Source organism: Mustela erminea, chromosome 17, assembly GCF_009829155.1.
Source record: "Mustela erminea isolate mMusErm1 chromosome 17, mMusErm1.Pri, whole genome shotgun sequence".
In the NCBI taxonomy this organism is placed as follows: domain Eukaryota; kingdom Metazoa; phylum Chordata; class Mammalia; order Carnivora; family Mustelidae; genus Mustela; species Mustela erminea.
The window spans coordinates 8,336,669-8,362,154 of record NC_045630.1 but is presented as its reverse complement, the minus strand read 5'-3'; the positions used below and the strand labels follow the sequence as shown (position 1 = coordinate 8,362,154).

General features: G+C 40.6%; 1 protein-coding gene and 1 long non-coding RNA gene across 12 annotated transcripts in view; one reads left to right on the top strand and one right to left on the bottom strand.

Annotated features, from left to right (window-relative positions):
- CEP170 (centrosomal protein 170) overlaps positions 1-25,486 on the top strand; it is a 124,832-nt gene that overhangs the window by 75,024 nt on the left and 24,322 nt on the right. For 6 of the 11 annotated variants that reach the window (XM_032317261.1, XM_032317264.1, XM_032317263.1 and 3 more), the window contains exons 9-13: positions 3,470-3,633; positions 3,820-4,113; positions 14,411-14,560; positions 17,110-17,236; positions 20,910-22,739. In XM_032317261.1, coding sequence (XP_032173152.1) covers positions 3,470-3,633; positions 3,820-4,113; positions 14,411-14,560; positions 17,110-17,236; positions 20,910-22,739 — 2,565 coding nt within the window. The remainder of the gene's footprint in view (positions 1-3,469; positions 3,634-3,819; positions 4,114-14,410; positions 14,561-17,109; positions 17,237-20,909; positions 22,740-25,486) is intronic. The other 5 variants (XM_032317270.1, XM_032317268.1, XM_032317269.1 and 2 more) reach the window with 3 other exon arrangements.
- LOC116575785 lies at positions 8,133-23,540 on the bottom strand. Its single transcript, XR_004279952.1, has 3 exons — positions 23,108-23,540; positions 15,462-15,562; positions 8,133-8,370 (listed from the first exon to the last, which is right to left on the bottom strand). It is a non-coding gene; the product is annotated as an uncharacterized LOC116575785 (long non-coding RNA).

Here is a 25,486-nt window from a genome sequence, read left to right as displayed (position 1 = left end):
CTAACCAGTACTTTACGCCCTGGGATTTTGTTTGGTCAAGTAATGAGGAAATACCTGTTCTGATTTACTTCTAAGACATTTCAGGATTACCTAATTCTTTGTTGGGGCCTATTAGTATATCTAATTATAATCATAAGCAGTTACCTGGCATATATACTTTTCACATGTGACTGTTCCCTTTTCATCGACCAAATAATACTAAATGTGTAACTGAGAACCACGTATGTATCTCTGTATCGGCTAAAGCTCAAAAGTCATTTCCCATTTGGAAACTGACCATTTTCATGAATTTACAAATGGTACTAATATCCTAGTTTAATGTAAAAGGTAGCATAAACCTTGAAAATTTAGAAATGACATGGTCTTTCCTAAACTACTCTTAATAAATGTCAAAAAATTAGTTAAAAGATTCTTTAAAAAGCTACCGTTTTATGAGTGCTGTGAAGTGTGTAAACCTGGTGATTCACAGACCTGTACCCCTAGGGATAAAAATATATTATATGTTTATAAAAGATAAAAAATGAATAAATTTTTTAAAAAGCTATCATTTTAAAGCACCTTTATGCCATTGTTTTTTTTTAGTCGTCTATAAATATTGTCTATATTAGCTATTATTTTAAGCCATAAGTTTTAGACATTCTCTTCTTGACAAAGGCCCATTGTAAGCCTGACTCCAGAGGTTTTAATGCCCATATTCACACTGTATCTACATACACATTAATGATGAGATGTTTGTAAGCTTTACCAGAAACTATACAAATTACTGTGGTCCCTCAAAGTTGGTATATAGGTAGACATATTCCTGGATATTGTCATTGCTCTGAGCCCTTCTTTTGGATTTGCTTTCAGACCATTTTATAAACCATCCAAGAAAATGCCTTTATGAATGTAATACATTTTTGGTTCAAGTTCCATTTTCTTTCTCCAGACATATTTATAAATGACATTTGACTTTTCCCCAAAGGGAGATATGCCATCATTAGATAAAGATTTTCCATAATGTAGAATGTTGAAAGTGTATACATAGATTTTAAATAAAGGTAATTATGACAAATAGTAATTTTACAATAATTAGGCTTTCAGGAGTTATTTGAATCAGTCTCAGAAACTTGAAAGTAAGTAAAATAAAAGCAAAAAACTTTGCTCCTACAAGAGTAAAGTGCACGCGCTTTGGGACAGTGAAGAAAATAATGTTCACAAAGCCCATACACTTTTACCCTTTAGGAGAGTCGCAGCTTCTTTGAGCACAGCTTCTGACTTGGTGCAGCTAACCGACCCTAGAAAATACCTGACAGACTTGAGCGTGTTTGGGCATGGTTAATGACAGACAAGACAGACACTTGGTGAGGAGTTTCCTAGTGATTTGTTTGTTGTTGAGAACAAAGAGAAATTGCAGTTCTGATCAGATGTCTCACGTGGTTTAAGACAAATACAAGAAGGAATAATAATTTTTGAGAAAAAATAATGGCTAACCCATAAAGACAAGTTTTTAAACTAGAACTTAAAGAAAAGATGCTGAAAGGATCTGACACCGCTTAAGTGCCAAATTTTACATGTTGGTACAAGAATCGAATTCTGTAAAGTGGTGTTTTCATGTTGTGTCTATATGCAGCATAGGTTATTTGGTCTTATTATACAGGAAATATTAGAGTTTAGTCATTTCCGGCTTTTACAGACTGGATTCCTTTTCAGTTTATCCAGTGCAGCAATGAAATAGGTTGTAAAATAGCATGTTTTTTAGCGAGTTTTATATTTGAATTAGTGGTTTAGTTGGGTTTTGCATTCCATCCACTATCCCTGATTCCTAGCTTAATTACCTGAGGGTAGGGATTCCATTAATGGACACCTGTTTTGTTTTGTTTCTTTTCGTACTGCATTTTGAACAGTTCCTATTTTGAAGAAAGATTTTTCAGTTCTGCTCTTATCTGATGTTGCTAACATTCATCAGTTTTACTCTGCTGGGAGTGTTTCCCCGAACCCCTTCATGCTGGTTCCATTCTCTCCGTTTGTTTCCACAGCCTGTTATTTTTTCCGAACATTACTGTTTTTGTGTGTGCTCTTTCTCTCTTCTGAGTCTTCTCACACCTTTTGTGTCCCACATTTTGACAACCAGTCCTCTTGTGTTAAATCATTGGCCCCAATTGGTAACCTCTAACTTCATAAGAAAGAAACCCATGAGTATTAAAACTCAGCTTTTTCCTTTGGACGTGTGCCCTCTGCCCCTCCTGGCCAACAGGTCTTCAGTTCTGATCTTTGTCTTGCTTGATACCGTGTTATTCAGTAGGTATCAGATTCAGAGCTGTAACCCAGGAAAAGCTTAAACTCAGTCCTAGAAGCCAGGGCTCACTGCACCTAGTTGACTCAACTCATTTACACTTCTACAGAAGCCGTTATGGAAGCCCTCATTTGTGATTCAGTCTAAAACATGCAGAGCGTAATTCTTGACTTTTCAGTAAATGTATGCTATAATGATAGAATTATCATTTGATTATTTCTTCTAATGGACTTATTTAAGTACTGAGAATTCTAAATCATTGAAAAATCATTCCCATAAAGTTTCACATTGACTCCCTAGTGGAACTACGAAGGGTAACAGAAAACCTGTTTTCTGTAGGAACCTGATGTTTCAAAATTCAAATGTATTCTAACTTGACTCTATATGCTTTATAGAGAAGACAGATTTTAGCTGGTTATATTTAGCACCCTGCCATTTGCCCAGAAGGTGGTTACATTTATATAGGATTTCATAGACTATACTTTTCTGTGATAGGCCTTTAGCATGCTTTATTTAACTTTTTGAAGCCATCAGAGTTTAGAGCACAGTTGTAAGTTTGCCAAAATTCCCGCATCTAGAAAGACACTTGTAAAAAAAAAAAAAAAAGTGTGTAGTTAATTGGTGGAAACTACCAACTTGTATCTTACTAACATTTTGCATACTTTTTATTGAAAGTATGCTATACTTTTGCAAGTCCTGAACGTTGTTGAAAGTTAAAATTCATCCCATCTTTATAGTGTTTGCATTCACTTTTACTGTGTGGTGATAAACCTCTCCCGGATCCCCCTCTTTTCTCTTTGCCTCTCATGCTAGAAGTGAATTTTTGCTTGCTCAAACAGAGCGTAAGGTTTGGAGGCAGGATTAATGTTTATCAGTGTTACAAGTACAGACAGTCACAGCTGATACAGCATCGGTTATCTGTTCAGGCTTTGGTGAATCATTATAAAGTTAAAATTTGGAGAAAGAAAAGCAATCCCATTCAATTGTTTATAAAGGACCTCATTGTTGGTTGATAAAATTTGAATGTGAACATTGCAATGGAGGAAGTTTGCAGAGCCTGTTACTGAAAAGAACATATGACTTGGCTTGAAAAGGGGGAGGGGGCAAAAAACAACTAGCACTTTTGTATATGTGTCTAATTTTCTACATGGGATTTTTTCCTCCTCTATTATGTGGTTTCTTTTCTGTGCCCAGGAAATAAACATGACGATGGTACACAAAGCGATTCAGAAAACGCTGGCGCGCACAGGCGCTGCAGCAAACGTGCAGCTCTGGAGGAACACTTACGGCGCCACCATCCCGAACAGAAGAAGCTACAGAAGGCCCAGGCTGCTGAAAAGCATCAAGACCAAGCTGTTGTAAGTCAAACTGCTTTTATGATTGCATTCTTTGATGAAGACAATCCCAGAAAAAGAAGGTCCTATTCTTTTACTCAGAGTGCGGGAATCTTGTGTCGGGAAACTACTTACTCAGCACCACATACAAAACTTGAAAAAACAAAATCTCCAACAGCAGATGCCAAAGTGGTTTCTTTGTCTTTACAGACTAGCTCTACGCATCACAGAGGGGGGCATGGTGTTCCACATGGGAAATTGTTAAAACAGAAATCAGAGGAGCCATCGGTGTCCATTCCCTTCCTACAAACTGCATTGTTAAGAAGTTCAGGGAGTCTTGGGCACAGACCAAGCCAGGAGATGGATAAAATGTTAAAAAATCAACCTACTTCTGCCACTTCTGAAAAGGATAATGATGATGACCAAAGTGACAAGGGTACTTATACCATTGAGTTAGAGAATCCCAACAGTGAGGAAGTGGAAGCAAGAAAAATGATTGACAAGGTAAATAACTGGAATTTGGGGATGGTGGAAGTTTTCTTTCGGTGTATGTGAATGTTGGAAATTACCGGAGGGTCAGCATGACGTGTTTTCATGTAGTCAGCGGTGTTGGAACTGTAGGGCTTTGCGAGGGGCCTGCAAGACTAACAATAAAAGCAAAGTGCCTTCCGGTTTTATTCTGCTTATATCCTGAGCTTTTGCCCAGGTTTCTTATATTCTGTAGGTCTTTGGACCTTTTAAAGTTGTGTAAATTTAAGATAGAATTTTAAACCATGTACTTTGGTGACTGTCTTCACTCTGCATTTATGTAAAAACTATGAAACAAACCCAGGCTGCTGTGCCTCTGTTGATATCAACATAAATACCAGCTGATGATAGTTAACTACAGGTTTCCTGCTTACTCATTTCATGTCAGAAACATATGAAAGTGTGTATGTTTTAGTTGGGTTTTGTTCTTTGTCTTCATCTTCTTTTCTTTCTGTTCCCTGCTGCCTTTGGAGATAGAAGTGTATGAAAACAGAACGAGTTTCATTCTGATACTCTGCATTCAGCCACTTTCAGTGTATGCCCAGCCATGATGATTATTTACATTTTGGATTTGTTCTTTGATGTTCTTGGTTAATGCGTGTAATGATTGTTGTATGGTTTTAAAAGCAGTTTTTATTAATTTTGCCCATAGAAATGGAAAGTTGACTTTAGAACAGCTGTTTATATTACCCCCTAGAAAACAGCATCTTAAGTTTGGCTAAACAGTAACCTCTTGTTTAAGTTCTTATTACTCAGAGTGTGAACGGCATTTGCATCGACTGAGGAGCTCATTAGAAATATAAAATAATCTCAGCCTTGATCTAAATACACTGAATCAGAATCTGCTTTAAAAGCAGGATCTTCAGGTGATTCACACACACCTTAATGTTTGAGGTGCCCTAGTTTTAGATGAGCTAAGGGGCAGGGCTTTCAGGAGGTAGACAAGATAAACCTTTGGGAGCTGAGAAAATTATTAGGACTTGTGTTTACTTCTAATTTTTTAGTTTTTATTTACATTTGGGGGTATGTTCTCCAGTGTTTGCAATCTGTTGTTACATTGGTATATGTCTATAATTTCAAAGCATGCGTTTATGTGAGGAGCACACGCTCAAAAGTCTTTACCATTGAAGCGTACAGCTTCAAACTTCCGGGGCCCATTAGCCTAGGAAATAGGTGCTGTGTGAGCAGTGTTATGACAGTTGTTAATAAGAAAAATAAAACAAGAAAGAAACAGGTGAATGAAGTGAGTTTTCTGATTATACTAAAAGAAGTCTAAGGACACGGTGTTATCAAAGAAAATGCCGATGATTTTGAATTATTTTCATCATTGAGAATTAATAATGATATTTCTTTATTTTAAAGAAGGTTATTTTAAAGTTCTACATTTTCTCTCTGATTACTGAGAACAAGAATATTGCTATGTAAAATACTGTAAAATGCAAAATAACAGAAAAGGTTTTGGAAAGGAGAATAGTAAGAAGTTTTAAAATTCAGATTAATATTAATTTTATCTTCTTATGCCTTTGTTTGGTTTATGGATATTGTATTCATAGTGATCGGTGTTTTCTCCATGAGACTATTTCACACTGAGCGGTTCTGCTGTGGGGTTGAAGAACATCGACACTTGCAGACAGAGAGATGAGGACTGACTCTAACCTTGGCATGCACTACATAGGTGCCCTTGCCCTTGAGTAAACTAACCTCTTTAAACCTCTCTTTTTTCTCTAAAATGGAAGAAAGTTCACCAGGTCTTGTAAAAAGATGAAATCCATAAAATGCATATCACAATGCCTGTTTTATAATAAGATGTCTAAAAATGTTAGTGGTGTTGTGTCCTTACTAGGAATCTCCACGTGTGGATCTCTACACAAGGTACTGATCAGTCCTGGAAAGTTCTTTCAGCCTGAGTCAGATCTGGAGCCCAAGGGGAAGTGACAGTGCAAGGGAGCGGCCCATGCAGAACAACAGAAAGCCAAGAAAGAAGTCACTGGTACACACGAGACTCTTAGGAAAATGCTAGATAGAGAGGGACCACAAAACCTGGGGCCTACCTGCTGTCTGTGATCATCATAAGCAGCTTTTTTTCAATGGCAAATTACACAGTACCACTCTGAACAGAGAAAACTAAGATTTTAAAGTAGGATTCATTTAGGGAAGTAATAGCAGTGTGTGAATGAGTAGATAATTCAGAGTCATTCCCAGTTGGTATAAACCAGAAAACAAAGCTGCCCATAACTATAGGGGATAGCCACTGCATTATCTTGTGAATACAAAGAAAAGAACTGAGACTCTGCGAGTTGTGGTTAAAGCCAGAAGCCAAATTCAGGCTGAAATCAGGCTCTGGGAAACAAAAGCAGGGAAGCAGGCATCAAATGTCTGAAGGAGATGAGGTAACCTTGTGGGCATGGAGAAAACAAAGACCAAAACTAGCCAGAATCAAGGCCTTAGAAGCACTCAGGGAGGGTAGGAGCAATACAGGTGTCATATCAGATTGCTGGGACGAGTCAGGCGTGTGGACAGAAGTTGGAGCCTTCAGCCCCTTTCCACCTAGTATTTAATTGTTGCTTGGCCCTGAAAACTTCTGTGCGGTCTTTCCTTTTTTACCCCATCATTTGAGAGCTGGCTTATTTCATTGATTTATTCAGTTAGCAACCTTTATTCAATATCCCTTGCTATCCTTCATGATAGAGGAGAGAGATTCAAATTGGAAAGACAGAGTTCTTCCCCGCAGGACACAAGTCGATAGAGGAATGGAAGTATACAAGCAAAAACATGAATTAAAATACTGTGAATGCTCTGATAGCCATAAGCTATTGGAGGAAGGGTGCCAGTAATTCCCAAGAGAAGACAGTTCCACAGAGACTTTCCTGTCTGTCTGTTCACCTCCCCAGTACCATCTAACACACACGCGTGCACACACACGAATGCAAACTCCAGAATTGTGGGAACCTAGTGCCTGGTATTTTATATGTCCTCAATAAATACTGAATTTAATTGCCATCTGAGCTCATTCTTAAGTAGGTGGAATCAATCCTGTAACAGGGGTGGTTTTCCAGAAATATGGCGCAACCTGTTCCAGATACGGAGCATGGGAGTGTGGAGGACTTGTTCAGAGGACCCCAGTTATTTTAGAGAGATGAGATCTGACTAGATATTGAAGGCCCTTGTGTATCATAGGAAGGACTCGAGAGTTTTTAATGCTGGTGGGGGATCCCCGAAACTTTTAAATAGGGCAGTGACATCTTATCACCGTCAAAAGTGGGAAGAATGCATTGAAAATTGGAAAGACTGGAAGTAGAGAAGGCAGTTAAGGAACTGCTGACATGTCCAGTAGTCAGTTGGATAGAAAGGTATAGAAACATCAGGGCCTTAGGTAAGAGATCTGGGCTAACTTCCTAATTTGGAAAATATTAGAGAGTAGCTCAGTGCAAACTAATAGATGAGATTACTTAGAAAGAATGTGTAGAGGAGATGAGACCATGAGGTTCTTAGCAAGGTGGACAGGGGTGGACAAAGTGAGCAGAGGAGGCTAAAAAGAATCACCCAGAGGAGACAGAAAACCGAGAGAAAATAGCATGTTGGAATCAAAACTGTCAGAAGGAAGGGAGTAAGCCACAGCAGCACATGATACAGCGCTGAATACATTTTCAATTTTTCCCCAAAATAACACTGTACTCCTGGACCTAAAGAAGACAATGAAGAAAGGTATTTGCTTGTTAACTTTGTTAACTTAAGAGAAGTTGGATGCACTTAAAACAGGATCTCTCTAAAGAAATCATCAAGCTGAAATACCATATCTTTGTGTTGTTCTGCTGGTTGTAGTTAAAGGGTACTGAAGTGTCCCATCCCCAGACCTCAGGTTATGGGATTACAGCATTTTGGTTCATGTTTTTGTGCTGTTTGTCAGTAGATAACCTCATTTTATGCATTGTCCCCACATTCACTTCTTAGGATATTAACACAAATGCTTGTTATTTATAAAGACCTCTTGAGTTTTATGTCTAAGCTTACATGGACATGTGCTATAATAAGAAAGTGCTGTTGACTGCTCGGATTAAAGGTAACTGTTTTCCACAGTAGTAATAGCCTCCCCAGCCCTCCGTCCTTTGGCCTCCCTATGGTGTCTTGAGAATCTTCTGTAGTGCCGGCTGCTTCTTCCCACTCCTCCATCAAAACAGACACTGCTGAGGGCAGAGGAGGACGCGAGTCAGGGCTATGGCCTAGCCTTCCAACCTAAGGGAGAAAAACTTGTAGTGAGAACAGAAAGCTAAATATTAAATTAATGAAACAAATTTGGTCATTGTAGAAGGCTTGAGGCTCTATCTTGAAAAAAGTGTTTTCCATAAGCGTCATACCATAGACCAATTCTGCCAGATACTCTTCCTGCCCTGAGTTTCAGTTCCTGTCCATGTGTTCGTGGCAACATATTTCCCCCCAAATGCCCCTTAAGAGCATTTTCTGTTCTCTCATGGGCCTTGATCTACCCGTGCTGCTCTACAGGCAGTAGGTGGTAGGGAGGAATCCAGAACGAGGAAAGCTCTGACAAGACTGGAAACACAGGATGAAGAAAGTCAGTGCTGGATCCAGCTGGAAGCAGTTTGGGAGTTCAGGGCAAGAGTTTAGATTAGATCCAAGTTGGAGCCAAGGGAACCCTGAGAAACCACAGTCAAAATCTAGGTGACCACGCCAGACAGAACACAGAAAGGCAGCATGTCCCAGGTCCACTCGGCCACAGATTCAGGCGTGTGTTGGGGGGGGGAACCGAAGAACAGGAGATCAATGAACAGCCTCAAGCAGTGGAGAGGACCTTGATAATGGGCAGCATTTTGATTTGGGCTTAACATTTTCTTCAACTTCTTGCCAGGCCAGAAATAATCTGAGTTAATGGACCAAAGCAGATAGCCGTTGTTAGCTGGTGAATTCTGAGGGCTTGATTTTTCTTCCTGTTCTACTAATCTTTCTTGCCCTCTCTTCACTAAGCAATTTTTTAAAGGAGAGTCTTTGTCAGTGTTGACTTTTGGTCTCTCTGATTACTGCTCCTCTCCCCTTCTCAGCTCCTCTTCTCCGGCTGTGCTCGTCCCCAAAGCTTCACATCCGAGCCCTCACCTTTCTTCAGTCAGAAGCTTAACAACACTTAGTAGGCTCCCCTTTCTTCCTTCCTGTGTTATTATATGAAATCTTACTTATTTGCCAGCTCGTAGGACTTGCCCCCTACCGTGCCCTCAGCCCGTAAGCTCTTCTTGCGGTTCGCATGCCTTCCTCCTTCCTTCCCCTGCTTCAGTGTCGGAGGCTTTCTCTCCCCTCCTATCTCCAGTAGCCCTGCTGCTCACCTCTTTGTCCCTGTCCCGTGCCCATGTCTTATTTGTCCTTAGAGAACTCCCTTCTAGCTAGTTTACTTTGTGCCTGTTCTTTCTAGAATGACCTTACTTGTCTAGATCACTTCTATATTTCTTGTGCTTAGAAGAGTGCTTGGTATGTAGTAGACACTCAGTCTCTTTTTAATGAATAATGAGAACAAAGGCTCTGTGCATCCTCTTTCATTTTTGTTGGTGTCTGTGTGTGGTTAGCTATAGATTAGCTAATTTCATTAATGCATTTATAAATTGATCAGATTCGGCCAAGCCTCCACAAACAGGTTTTCCTATATTTTTTATTTGCTGAAACTAGTTTGTATCTTGATCTTAACGTAAACTTGTTCAAATGCATAGTTTAAAACCTTCTATGTGTTAGTATGAAAGCTCCAAAAGAATACAGGTTTTATCAGAAGAAATACACGTGTAAGTTTCAGAGGAATTGCCTTGATAAGTAGAAGGCTGGAGATGCCTTGGAGTTTCTAGCAATACCCAGCTAGCAGCTTAGCGCTTAAAAATCTGTGTAGCAAGGAAAAGGTAAGATGGTCATGGATGAGCCAGCATATTTTAGGCATGAAAGGAAGGAATGCCTGTCAAGGAACTGAGCCCTAAAGAGAGAAATTGGACATTTTAACTGTAGATGCATGAAATTAGACCTGAGCATAATTCAAAGCTAGGAAAGGAGAAGCTAGTAGGAAGAGAATGCTAAGCAGTGCGGAAAAGGGAAGAGGGACAGATAGAACACTCCTAGGGCTAGGGCGTGTGAAGAATGAGGGACCACAGGTGGGCTCAGGGAGGGGACAGATCCAAGCACGTGTTTACACAGGGAGAAGTAAAAGGGAAGATCAAACTAGATGGTGCCTTTTTAAAGAAATTGAGGCAGTGTCATTCACATGACGTTCACCATTTTGGCCATTTAAAGTGTGTTGGCCTTTAGTATATTCACATTGTGTGACCGTCAGCGCTAATTCACGGCATTTTCTTCCCCCAAAAAAGAGATTCCCTACCCACTCCATTTCCCAGCCCCTAGCAACCACTCATCTACTTTCCATGTCTGTGGATTTGCTGCTTCTGGGCTTTTCACGTAAGTGGACTCATACACCACGTGGCCTTTTTTGACCTACTGCTTTCACGTGGCCTGTTTGCAGGGTTCATCCATGATGGAGAATGTGTCAGTACGTCAGTCCTTTTTATGATACCGTTCCTCAGTTGCTAATTTAAAATAAGCCCAGAAAAGTTTAATGTTTAGCCTACCGTTATGTTTCTCATTTCTCTGGAAAGATGAAATCTTTCAACTGATTTGGAAATTTTTTTAACTAATAAATTAAGGACTATTGCTGTTGAATTACCATTTTGCTCTGCATTTGTACCTGTCACTAAATTTATATGCAGAGGCAGTTCTTACCCCTTTCTCCACACCTTTTCACACTGGTCTCTACTTTGCCACAATAAGCAAAACCCCTTACCTGACGTCACCAAATAGAGTTTGACCTCTCTTTACAAGTATTTAGTCAGTGGGATATTTACCCCCATGAAAACTGACCCTGTATTCTTTGGTTTGATATACCATTATTCCGCCCCTCCTCCAATTTCAGAATTAGACACTGTGGACGTTTTCTGAACAGTCCAAGCTTTTTAAATAATAGTGACGATGATAATACGCCACGTGGTTTTTTAAAAAAAAACAAGGTCAAACTTTTCACAGGCTTGGTTTGTACCACACATACTGGCCCTTTTTCATCTGGAGAACATTCATGTCTTTAAATTTGAAACTAAATTCTAAAAATATAGTCTGGTTCTTACAGAAATGTTGTTTTAACTGCAGAGTGCCTCTGCATGGCTCAGGTGACATTCTCTTTTCTTTATAAGCCTCCTATATTAGACCTCAGCTCTCTGAGAGCAAGGACTAAGTTATACATATTTTTGAAGCCCCTACAGTGGCTAGCCCTGTTGCCTGCAAAAAATAGTAAGTACATACCTCAGGAACAGGTCGTTAAAATTGTTTAGAAGAACCGCTGAGATACAGATGTGAAATCCCAACTATCATGATAGTGAGATGCCGAATATCATATGCACACATCCAAAGGAAAAGAGAGAGGACGTGTTCCGTAATTCTTGGAGTAGGATGGTGAGCAAGTATGGTCTTCTTACCCTAAACCTTAAGGCCACAGCAGGGGTCACAGTCACTCCCCAAAAGAGAGATGCGCATCTGCCTCCATCAGGAGACCTAGAGGCGTGAACATTCCCCACCCCCGAAGATGACTGAGTTATCTTTAAGCATCTGCCAGGCCCAGAGAGCAGATAGTGCAAGTTCAAAAGGAAATTTTCTGTTCCCGTCCACTCCTCCTTTCTTTTGGAAGAATTAGAAACTGACTGGCGAACTTGGGGTGGGAGGCTCTCTTATAGAGGAAACATAATACCTAGACAGGTATCTGATCTCTCTCTCTCCCTTCCTCAGTCTAGACTTTTAGTCTTAAAAATGAATATCTGAATGAGAGAATCTGATTTTGTACTACATCACGTTGGGGGCTGTGACTGAGCCCGGGAAAGGGAGGAGAAGCCTGAGCCCGGGGTGGACACACACTACACTGCATTTGTGAAAGAGAGATGACAGGGGAGCAACTGCCTGTGGTTGGAAATCGAAGGGAAGCCTCGGATGTGGATGAAATCATCCAGGGACGGAGGCTACAACGAAAAGACGGGAAAATCTAGCAAACTTAGGTTTCAAGTCTCGTCCAACGATTGGATCCTATGGCAGATTGTACGTGCTTTTTGAAATGTGAAAAAACTAATAGCTTTAAAGCACACAGACACATTATAAGATGTTTACATCCTCTTTGTTTTCACATGAAAATTCTCACAAGTGAATGTTTTTGTAGCACGACACGAAAAGGATAGGGTTCCCAAGATGGGCAGTCATTGCTACCATTAATTTTTCAAAACACTCAAAAAAATACAGGTAGGAATTTGGAGACTTCTTTCCCCCACAGTCGTGCCTCAGGCCCTGTCACTTGTTTGGGAAACAGACGATGATTTAGAAACTCTGACAGGTGTATGCACAGCTGTGTCTGATGCTTTACAAGGCACCTGTAGAAAAGTCATCGAAGTATCCTCTCTGTACAGGCTCAGCCCTTTTCCCCCAAAAGCATCACTTCTTTGCATGTATTTTGTTATCATTTCAAAGGAATATCAGTGATTTGGAGAGATCTGTTATGTTTTACTTGAAACTGCTGGTGCTTAAATGTTTGAGGAACACAAATTTTGCAAGTCCATTTTGAGTATGAATTCGAAGTAATTATCACCAAATCAGAAAATCACCTGAGCTCTTTTATATGTAATATACCAGGTAGCACGTGCAAACACACACTCACATGTGTGTGTTTTTATCTTTACTTGCAAACTGGAGTTAGATTCCCGCCCCCCCCCCCGTAATTATAAAAATAAGGAAATAACTTTGGAGGTCAGAGACTTGAGTTAGAAATAATACTGAGTTTTTATTCTAAGGCAGTCAGAGGTAACTCAAGTAGCTCTGATGCCTCCAGAATGCTGTGGACACCGTTCCACAGCATTCTTTACTGTTGTGGTTAAACTTAACAATTCTGCTGTTTGACAAAATGAAACAGGTTTGTTTTTTCCCTTCTATAAACTCTGCTTCTGTGTATTATTAAAATCCACATTTGATTTAAAGTTAGCAATATACAGTTCACTTTAAAGCAGAGATAATTCAAATATTGAATGGTTCAGCAGTATTAAATCACAATTCTTGAAAACTGTAGTTATACTTGAATTAAATATTAAGTAATAAGGCCATCTAGTGGTAAAATTTCCAAGTTTTAGTTAAGAATTTGAAAATCTGTTGTCTCTTTCATTAAATGTGGGCTTTAGAATTTATCAGGTATATTGTATAATCATTAAAAAGGTTTCTAGAAAAGAGTTTAACCTAGGGTATTTTCCCCTTTTTATAGCAAAGAAGGCCCTTTGGTTATGTTCTAAAGACCCTTTCTACAAAGCACGAAATTCAAACACATAATATTTTTCTTGACTGTAGTAATTAGAGCCACAAATAAAGTCTATAAATAATAAGCATTGGGAATGAAGAAACTTACTAGTAAAATGGAATATTAAAGTTTACCTATTATAACCCTTCTCCAGTCTGTTTGAAAACCCTATTCTCCAGCCTGTTACCGTACCAGGAAATCAGTAAGATCAGATCCTGCCCTTGATCGAGCACATGATTACTGGTCTCTGTGTTTAAGTGTCCCACAAGTATTGACAGTACTCCACCTGCTTATTGAAAATCCTGATCTGTGAGAGGAGACCCAGGATCTGCCTTTCAAAGGCCTTTTGATGAATTTTTAGGCAAATAAAATTTGAAGATCATGCTGTACTCTATACCAAGATCACACAACAAAATCTGATATTTGGGACCTTAAAAAATTCCAAGTATAATTTGAATTCATGTATATAAATGTTACACTTTTGTTGGGGAAAGAACCAGTGAAATCAGGCATATGTTTACAGTTTTGCAACATGATTCTCAAAAATAATAGAGCAAAGAGACAAGCTAGAAACAAGCTGAAGTAGTATTCTTTCCTAACTCTGCATTATTATAATATTTAACGTTATTAACCTCTTTTAACAAATCAGATGTAGTATCCTGGCTGTTTATTATCAAACAGTACTTGGCTAAATATTAAAAAGGATAGTCTCATTTACTGTGAAGTAAGCTGCCACAGCCCAGTTTTTCTTTCCAACTCTCACTTCAGTTGGACGTTGCACTGTCCTTAAACATGTTTTCCTCACTAGTGAATTACCCATCGAAATTAATTCAGAGTATTTTTATTTGCCTCTGAAGTTACTGATACTATTCCTAGTAATCTGGTGCTCAGACTTCTCATTTATAAAATAATTTCTCCTCCTAGGTATTTGGAGTAGATGACAATCAGGATTATAATAGGCCTATTATCAATGAAAAGCATAAAGATCTGATAAAAGATTGGGCTCTCAGCTCTGCTGCAGTAGTAATGGAAGAAAGAAAGCCACTGAGTACACCCGGATTTCACAACTCAGAGGTACACATCCCTTCCTCCTATGTAACTTTTAGACAAAAATGTAAATTTTTTATCATTTTTGTAATTACATTATTTTAAGTAATTTAAGTAATTGATACATCCCCTTGAGAGTCCTTCTAAAAACTAAATTCTCACAAATTAATTTGTTTCGAATAAAAGCCTGAAGCAATTTTGCAGTAATTCTGTTTCAGTTTTGTTGTTACGTTCTTTTCAATTATGTTATTATATTCATCGTGAAAGGAAAATGTTAACTTCAGAAAGCAGTTAGTAAGTTACATGCTTACTGCTCTGACTGGTATTATGAGAGAAAACAAAAAAACATACATTGCTTACACTTCCTAGGAGGGCATGTAGTTAGCATGGACAGGCCTGACTATCATGCCAGACAGAACTTTCATATGTCAGTACGTGCGGGTACGGTGCATCTGGATGTGATTTGGGTAACATGAAGTTAACCAAGGTTGCCTTGACTAACAAAGTCAGGGAGTCAGTCTGGTACAGTAGAGCCAGGAAGACCTGAGTACAAATCCAGAGCAGCCACGTTTAACAGAGTGCCTTAGTATTGGGCAATGCCCTGTTTCAGCTGCAATTTTCTCACAAACAGGATTGTTGATAAAGCCTGTTTACAGTTAAGTCTGACCCTCTTGGCAGAGTAACTGCCCGAGATTTATGCCCTCAACAAATAGTTCTTCCTGTACTGGAAATGATACTAGAATGTCATTCCACATTGTTAAGTCAAAGAGAAATGTGAAAGATGTATGTAACTGAGAAGTATTAATTCATTATAATTTATTGAGACAGTAAGAGCTAACAACCAATAGGAGCTTTCTTGTGCCGTTTCACGAATAAGGAAAAGAAGATATGTAGAAATTAAGTTGACAAAGGTCACAAAGCGTGGTACCTATGGAGCCAGAATTTGAACCGTAGGAGGCCTTATTTTCTTAACTCATTCTCTTACTCGTTGTGCCATACTGTCTCTCAGGAAATTAGGTGGTTTAAAATCTACAAATGGTAAATAAATATACAAGTGGTAAATAAAACAAAACCTAAAAGTATAAATAAATTATAAAATAAATGTTACATTTGCATGAGTTGTAAATAAAATATTTCAATAGACAGGTGAATCCACCTGTTTTATGTTAAAATTGTCCCTTTTAGTGGTCTGCTTTTCCCTGAAGGCAATTATGTATTTTAGTGTTCTTTTTTCTTCCTCAATCTTAGAGAATTTTAATTCTAGTTTCTGTTTTATAAGATGCCAGATTTCCTTACTGAAAGCAAATGATACTTATCAAGGCAGTGTTTGGGTTTTCTAATTGCTCCAGCAACAATTCTGATGAACATGAACTCTGTAAGACCCCCCCCTTCCTTCTCTGTCCCCTCCACCCATGCAAGTGGACTTTATATGTAGCCCCAGTATGTTGCACCAGCCTTTGAAAGAGTCACCCAACCAGGCCAGGAGAACCTCTTGACAGAATAGTTCTCCTATCGGTGAAGGTGTGAGTGGCTCTGGTACTTGCTTCAGGCTGAGAGCTGTGGGCAGTTGGCACAGACTCTTGAAAGGGAGTTCAAGGACTCAGCAGGCTTTGGAGGACTCCTTAGGCTTCACTGTATGTATGTCACTAAATACCTACTATTTGAACCTATTCATGAAATCGTGTATGTAGTCTGTGTGAAATACTTCATCAGTTTTTAGCCTATCATCCTTAGTAGTAAATCCGATACTTAAGGTATGTTTTGAATAATTCGTAATACAATTTTGATTATATTACAGTCTCAAAATGAAGCCTGAACTTAGATTTTTCATGAGGTAACAGGATTTTTTTCTGTACTTCCTAGATCTCCCACATTAAATGCTTAGATTGCCCTGGTATTAAAAATTACCAGTATATGCCCATGAGCCTGTGGAACCATATCATGAATTAAATTCCATTTCACACTTGACTATAACGATTCAAAGAGCACTCACCTTAAGGCCAGATCTAGTCATGCACAAGTCGAGATTCAGACTAGTTAACAGAAAAATTCTTAAAGGCTGAGTGATTTCTGGATTCTTCTGGAAACAGTAAAGTGTTATAAAAAGAAGTCTTAAGCTTTGGGTTTGTTTTTAAAATCCCCGAAGACATGATCTGGCAGATTTAATACCCCTTGGGACTCTGGATCCAGTCTGATTCCTAGAAGCACCTAGAGGGCTAGAGAACCTTCAGGCTCCTGTTGCAGAGAGTGAAGTAGAGCCAGCCGCACTGTCGTGGCCCTGAGGCTGCAGAAGCAGACCCAGGTTCGTCCAGCCGCAGTGAATTTGAAGCTCCAAGTGTTTATTTTAGTGCCATCATTAGTATTTAATAAGTAGAGCAAATTATACTACGTCCACAGTAATAATAACATGTGGTTAAAGGGGTACCTAGAGAATCTTCATTCTAAATGTGAGGAAATTTAATTAACGATAATATGGCGACATGAGATTTGAATATGGCTTCCTATGACAGGATTATGAGACTACATAGAACTGACTAAATAGGCTCTGATTTCATTCCCTTATTTTTCTCCTTTAGGAAGGCACGTCTTCATCTGGAAACAAACGCTGGGTTTCACAGTGGGCTAGTCTGGCTGCAAATCATACAAGGCATGATCAAGACGAAAGGATAATGGAACTGTCTGTACCTGTCCCTTTAGAGAATGGTATTTTCTTTCTCTCTCTCGCTCTTTCTTTTTTGTGAATCACACATGGTTGTTGTTTTTTTTAAACAATCTAGGGGTGCCTGGGTGGCTCAGTGGGTTAAAGCCTCTGCCTTCAGCTCAGGTCATGATCCCAGGGTTCTGGGATGGATCCCCGCATCAGGCTCTCTGCTCAGCAGGGAGCCTGCTTCCTCCTCTCTCTCTGCCTGCCTCTCTGCCTACTTGTGATCTCTGCCTGTCAAATAAATAAAATCTTTAAAAAAAAATCTATAGTGAGAAGTTAGTTAAATTTAAGTAAACATAATCATATATTCTCATGCTTATACTACATACATATGATTGTATTTGCACTAATAATGCAAATACCGTTAAAATATAACTGAAGATAAGAGATAATTTGTAGGTGAAACACATATACAAATTCTTATCTATGACATATATATATAAATGAAAATTTTAAAGTAAGACTAACAATAGTTCCAAATTATAACATTAATTAATATCATTAATACAGCAAATATGTTAATACTTTTGTATTTAAGTAAAAAAAAATACAATTCAATAAAAAGAACTAAGACACTTAATTTACTTTTTGCAAGTCTATGCAATGTGATTTTTATTGCCTTCTAATATTTCTGTGAACTGAAATAAAAAGTTTCTTTTTTTTTTTTTTTTTTTTAAAGATTTTATTTATTTATTTGACAGAGAGAAATCACAAGTAGATGGAGAGGCAGGCAGAGAGAGAGAGAGGGAAGCAGGCTCTCCGCTGAGCAGAAAGCCCGATGCGGGACTCGATCCCAGGACTCTGAGATCATGACCTGAGCCGAAGGCAGCGGCTTAACCCACTGAGCCACCCAGGCGCCCTGAAATAAAAAGTTTCTTTAAAAAAATGAAATTTTATGCCTCTAATGATTTTATTATGTTCAGTTGATTGCATTCTTAATTAGAAATAAAACCCTCAAGGAGAATTTCCATGTGGATTTTTATCTGTATTCTTAGTTTTATTATTGTTGAACATGGAAGTGGAAATTTATTTTGTCTCTGGCTTATGGCACCCCAAAAATATGGTTTAGGAATTTTGTAAACACTACTCTGCAAACATTTGAGCAAGGTGCATAGCAATGTACTAGAAAAGCTTTATCACTGATTTACTATAGAAATTAGAAGTAATTGATAGTATTACCAAATATCTTTGGAAAAGACCGAGTGATTTGGGCATTGATTAACATAAACTGGTCACCTGTTGGGAAACAAGAAACCCGAACAGAGGGGTCAAAGGAGCTAGGTAAACTTACCAAGAATCCATTATGAATTAGTCAGGTTAGCTGTAGGAAGCAAAATTCAGCCCTCGTTATATAACAAACCAGCTGCCCCTTCATTATCTTGTTTCAACATGTTTTATCATCTTCTAAATTATTTAGATAAGCTGATAATTTGACTTGAATCCTAAGTACTCTTTTTTTTTTTTAAGATTTTATTTATTTATTTGACAAATAGAGATCACAAGTAGGCAGAGAGGCAGGCAGAGAGAGAGAGAGAGAGGAGGAGGAAACAGGCTCCCTGCTGAGCAGAGAGTCTGATGTGGGGCTCGATCCCAGGACCCTGAGATCATGTCCTGAGCCGAAGGCAGAGGCTTAACCCACTGAGCCACCCAGGCACCCCTGAATCCTAAATATTCTTGTTAAACATTCATCGCATGCATGTTAGGAACATTACAATGTGAGCAGTGCTAGAAAAATACAAAAAGATAAAACAGCGAGTACATTTTAGGTGCTTCTGGCAGCACTACAGAGATGAGACACCGTAAAGTCACTAATGGCTAAAGTTGAATCAGGAAATTTAGTGGCAGTTTTCCTGCATCATAACCATCATATTATTGTGAAGTTTAAATGTTCAACTTTCAGAATTATGAAGTGATAAAAGACTCACAGAAACTATGTCTTGGGTCACCTGGGTGGCTCAATGGGTTAAAGCCTCTGCCTTTGGCTCAGGTCATGATCTCAGGGTCCTAGAATCCAGCCCCGAATCTGGCTCTCTGCTCGGCAGGGAGCCTGCTTCCTCCTCTCTCTCTGCCTACTTGTGATCTCTGTCAAATAAATAAATGAAATCTTTAAAAAAAAAAAAAAAAAAAAGGAAAGAAAGAAATTATGTCTTGGTCATCTTATCTCCACTTACCCCCAAAGATGAGAATGCTTTATATGTTAATTTCCTTTATCTCAGAAATGCATTCCAGGTACAGCAGTCAGGAAAATCCTTAGGTATTCTCAAATTCTCTCACATAGAAACATCAAATCATATATTTTCTCATTGTCTTCTACTTAATCGTGAAAAGAAAAAATGACCTTGTATTCCTATATGAGGCATTAATATACTGGAAGACCATAATTTAAAAAATCCCTCAGTTTGTAAAAGTATGATAAGTCCTGTTCTCTTGTTTCACACTTAAAATTTTTTAAATTCTTGGGGTACCTGGGTGGCTCATTCGGTTAAATGTCTGACTCTTGATTTTGGCTTAAGTCATGATCTCGGGGTCCTGGGATGGAGCCCTGCTCTGGGCTCTGGGCTCTGTGCTCAGCCCCTCTCCCCTCTCATGCTCTCTCTTTTTGTCTCTCTCATAAATAAAATCTTTAAAAAAATTTTTTTAATTATTTTAGTCAGTGTTAAATTTTTATTTAGAGAACCTTCTAAAGTTGTGCGTTTTCTGTTTACTTAAGCTATTCAAACTTGTAATTCTCTCAGATAGCTAACAATGCTCATTAAAAACTCAACCAGAGGCACCTGGGTGGCCCATTTCACGATCCCAGGGTCCTGCAATCAAGCCCCACGTCAAGGGCTCCCTGCTTGGCGGGAGACCTGCTTTTCCCTCTCCTACTCCCCCCTGCTTATAATCCATCTCTTGCTGTCTCTGTCAAATAAATAAATAAGATCTTTTTAAAAAACAACTAGAACTAGATATAGGGGCGCCTGGGTGGCTCAGTCAGTTAAGCGGCTGTCTTTGGCTCAGGTCATGATCCAAGGGTCCTGGAATCGAGTCCCACATCAGCCTCCTTGCTCAGCCGGGAGCCTGCTTCTCCCTCTGCTTGCCACTGGCCTGCTTGTACTCACTCTCTCTCTGATTTAAAAATAAAATATTAAAAAAAAAAAAAAAACCTAGATATATTTCTTTTTTACGTTCAACACGGGCTTGAACTCATGACCCTGAGATCGAGACCTGAGCTGAGAGCAAGAGTCGGATATTTAAGCCACTGAACAACCTAGAAATATTCTTCTATACTATGTAATTGAAAGTGTTTATTAGGCATTCTCTGTGCAATTCTGCAAAATTTTCTTCAGCAAAATTTCACGGACCTTACAGAAGCAAGAAGGAACACAGTGACCTTCCCTGCCATAAAATACATTGAGAGAAAAAGGAACAGATGGAAGATTAAGAACAGATGACCCCAATTTTCATCTCCTAAAACACTCCCCCTATTAATAATCTGCTTATTTGTACATCGTGGCCTCATACTTGCTTTTGAAACTACTCTGTCACAATGCTGGTGTGTTTATTCAAAGTTTTCTTGTTATACAAAGCCGTTTCTTAACAGACACTGCAAAATCTAACGTAACATGTTACTCTTTTTATTTGTACTTTTTTTTGCCCTCATAATGTCTCCTTTGTGGTTTTGTGTTATAGATGCAGATATCAGTGAGTCTGGCATTTCAGTGAGAAGTACGGGGTCGGCCACTTCCTTGGCTAGCCAGGGAGAGAGAAGGCGACGTACCCTTCCCCAGCTTCCAAATGAGGAGAAGTGTCTTGAGAGCTCCAGAGCCAAGGGTATGACACAGAGGTCAGAGATCGGAGAAAAACAGGACACAGAACTCCAGGAGAAAGAAGCGCCAGCACAGGCCTACCAGAAGGACAAACAAGATGCCGACAGAGCCCTAAGTAAGATGAGCAGGGCCGTGAATGGGGAGGCCACCAAACCCGGCGGAGATGGTAAAATCCTGCTTCACTTGGGCAGCTTGTCTGGGAAGGACAAAAGCGAAACCGAGAAGGAAACTTCTTTGGTAAAGCAGACATTAGCTAAAATTCAGCAGCAAGAACAAAACGACCAGGTCCAGTGGACGCCTACCAAGTTGTCCGCTTCCAAGAACGTTTCAGGTCAGACAGATAGGTGCCGGGAGGAATCTTTCAAACAGGAGTCACAACCTCAAGAAAAAATCCCAGGACACTCTGCAAGCAAAGGAGAAAGGGTGACACAAAACGAGGGCAAGCGAAGAAAAGCTGAGGACGTTCTCAAAGGTCAGACTCCAAAGGGCGGAGAGAAGAAGGAATCCTCCAAGTCCTTGGTGCGGCAAGGAAGCTTCACCATAGAAAAACCTAGCCCCAACATCCCCATAGAGCTTATTCCCCATATAAATAAGCAGACTTCGTCTACACCGCCTTCCCTGGCGCTGCCAGCTGTCAGCAGAATACGGGACAGGAGCGACTCGATGGACACAGACTCTAGTATGGACACCACCCTTATTCTCAAAGACACAGAAGCGGTGATGGCTTTTCTGGAAGCCAAACTGCGTGAAGATAATAAAACTGACGATGGCCCGGACACTCCCAGTTACAACAGGGACAACTCGATCTCCCCAGAGTCGGATGTGGACACCGCGAGTACAATCAGTCTGGTCACGGGCGAGACCGAAAGAAAGTCAACCCAAAAGCGAAAGAGTTTCACGAGTCTCTACAAAGATAGGTGTTCCACGGGTTCTCCTTCGAAGGATGTGACAAAGTCATCATCTTCAGGTGCTAGGGAGAAAGTCGAGAAGAAAACCAAAAGTCGTTCGTCAGATGTGGGCTCAAGAGCGGAGGGTCGTAAATTTGTACAGTCCAGTGGACGAATGAGACAACCTTCTGTGGATTTGACGGACGACGACCAGACCTCCAGCGTACCTCACTCTGCCATCTCCGACATCATGTCCTCGGATCAGGAAACTTACTCTTGTAAATCTCACGCCAGGACGCTTACCTCAACGGACGAGCACGCACATTCCAAACTGGAAGGAAGCAAAGTGACGAAATCCAAGACGTCTCCCGTAGCGCCGGGATCCTCCGGTAAGCCAGCCACCCTCCCCAGGCCGCGGCCCACCAGGACTTCCCTGTTGCGCAGAGCCCGACTCGGCGAAGTGTCCGACAGCGAGCTGGCTGATGCCGACAAGGCCTCGGTTGCTTCTGAAGTGTCCACAACCAGCTCCACGTCGAAGCCGCCCACGGGAAGGCGCAACATCTCTAGGATTGATCTGCTGGCGCAGCCTCGGCGAACGAGGCTTGGCTCCTTGTCCGCCCGCAGTGACTCTGAGGCCACCATCTCTAGAAGTAGCGCCTCCTCTCGGACTGCGGAAGCCGTCATCCGAAGCGGGGCCAGATTAGTACCTTCAGATAAATTCTCACCTAGAATTAGAGCTAACAGTATCTCTCGACTGTCCGACTCCAAGGTCAAAAGTATGAGCTCAGCACATGGCTCTCCTTCAGGTAAATTGTACGCTAATTACAATATTAGCGTAATATTTCGTTCATGTTTTAGGTCTCCTTTTTAAAAATAAAATTAGATGTCTAGTGTGACTTCTAAAAATATTCAACAGAAAGGTTGTGCTATAAGAGGGTATTTTCTCCTATAAAAAGTATTTTAGTTAGCTCATTAGTAAATAGAAAGTTCAGAACTGACCCACACTTTCAATGAATGCCCTGGAGCAAAATAGTGATTTCAAAATGAGGACCTATTTTGGAACCTTAGTATCTGTATTCATGTGTCAAATTAGATGAGGAACAATATCTGTAGTAAATAGTAGGGATTAACATTGTCCTGCCGAAAGCAGTGTTTGATTTTTAAATATCCTCACCTGGTTCAGAACCCTTAATCTGAAGAAGGGCAGGATACCCTTTATTATTCCTTGAGAGCTCAGTGAAACAGTATCTGCCTTACACTTGCTTCCCCATTGATGCAGAAATGTCTCACGCTTTTTTAAAGTTCACTCTGTTCACAATTGGGGCAGGTGAAAACTAATTCTTAATTCATTTCGGTGGTAGAAGATGAATTTGTGAGATGAGCCCTAGGCACATACGGGTCTAACCGGGCTACAGAAATGTAACTGGCTACGAGAGCTATCTCATAAAGCACTCTCCTGTCCCTTAACTCCAGTCCTTAGCTGTCGTTGAATGCACTTCCAGAAGGTACTTCCTCCCCTCCAGAATCTTAATGGCTCCGGGGTGCTGGTCAGCTGGTGTACTTCCCCCTCGGAGCTGTAGCGGGAGAGTATGTGTGTGACCAGGGTCCTCGCCCAGATCCCTGTGTGTACCTGTGAGCCTGGGCTCTTACTTCATAATCAGCCTCACACCTGGGTGGGGCCGCAGAGCACCCCCCCCCAGCCAGCTGCTCAGCGACTTAGAGATCTCTTAGCAAGCGTCCAAGTGAGTCCAGAGGCTTGAGGAAAGAGTGGGGGATGGTTGGTATGCAATCCCAGGCTCCGAGTTTGATGTCTGCGGCATCGTAACCTCCAGACTCAAACCTAGCGCTGCTCCTCGCGTTCTGTTTCCTCTTTTCCTCCCCCCTCTCCCACCCTCACGGCCGCCTCCCTCCCCTCCACTCACGTCACCGTCTCTTCGGGTCAGTGTCCGTGGTGGTGATGGGCAGATCCGTGGTGGGAGTGGATGTGGGCGGAAGATAGGTGACATAGAAGCCTGACTCCGAAAGAGGAGCTGGCGTTTTCCCCGTGCCCACCGCCACCCCCCGCCCCCAGCCCTGGCTTCTGCACGGGCAGCTTTCCCTGCCGGTTCGTGCGGTTACCGCAGGCGTCGGGAACTGACTGCTGTCCGTTGGTTGATGTTTACCGAGTGCTGGTTTTCTGTCTTCTTATGGCTCTACCTCTTCAATTCACATCCCCTTTGTGCCGCATTCTGTGGTGTGTCCCGTGGTAGCATTTCTTCCACCACGTGGCCTGTTCGATCACCTCCTCTCTCCTGTACATAGAAGTGTTACAGTTTCCTCCTGTCTCACCTAAGCTGTAATGCAAGCCGTATGTCACCAAGTAGCATGGGGCGTTCCTTCTGTACCGGGCGTCTGGTCCGTAACGCACGAGCGCGCTGGTCTTGTCCTCAGTGTTGAACGCGAAGGGCTTCTGTGAGAGGCAACCCAAGTAGGACTACTTAAGCAAGTCCGAGAAACCGCTGGAAGATGCTGCGTTGTCTTTAAAGATAAGTTTTGTTTTCTGCTTTGAATCCAGAGCTGGATAAACACGCACTCTCCTATATCCAAAAAGTACCTTGATTTGCTTATTGAAATTCCCTAGGGTGAGGTACAGGATGTGGACCTTCTTCCTACTTAACAGCAGCATATTAAGTGATTAGAACCATAAAATTGAAAAGCTGGAAGGGTCATTCAGTTTAGGTAACTCAGGCCAAAAGAAGTAGTGACCTGCCCTGGTCCCGTCGTGGTGGCTAGGACAGGGTGAGAAGCCCCAAGGCCTTTTCATTCCCGGCCTCTTGCTGCTTCTGCCACATCTGGTCTGGCTCTCGGAAAGTCTGTATCTGCTTGCTTGCAAGCTTCCAGAGGACGGCTGGAGTTTATCGGATTTTTTTCAGGCATGTATACAAGGACAACTTAAAATATATTTGGTATATTGTCCACTATAATCTATATAATTCTGATGTTTTACTAAATTCTTGAAGCCGTATCGGAATCCAGGACTGTATGTTCAGTTTTCTCAAGATGCCCTTTTATAGTATTCTGTCCCATCTAGAAGAATAACAGCTGGGCTCTCGTAGTCAGTGGTAATGTACTAAAATAGTTATATGGGTACGCAATAAAAATAAAAAATAAATAAGCAGACAATTTTTTTATCTATTTGCTAATTGGCGTATCTTTGATGCTGTGATATTTCTACTTAAGATAATTACAATACATTGAATGGAAGAAAAAAATTCTTAGCTTTAGCTTTTGAATTATGATTTAAGAGGCACCTGGGTGGCTCGGACATTAAGCTCCTGCCTTCTGCTCAGGTCATGATCCTGGGCTTCAGGGATCTAGAGCCCCATGTCAGACGTCCTGCTCAGTGGGGCGTCTGCTCCTCCCGCTGCCTCTCCCTGTTTCTCCACTGACGCTCACTGGCTCTCAGAATAAATAAATAAAATCTGAAAATACATATATGACTTAAAAGAATGTAAAGCTATACTGGTCAGGGTTGTACAAACTGTAAACTTTAAAGGACTTAGAGATCTTTGAA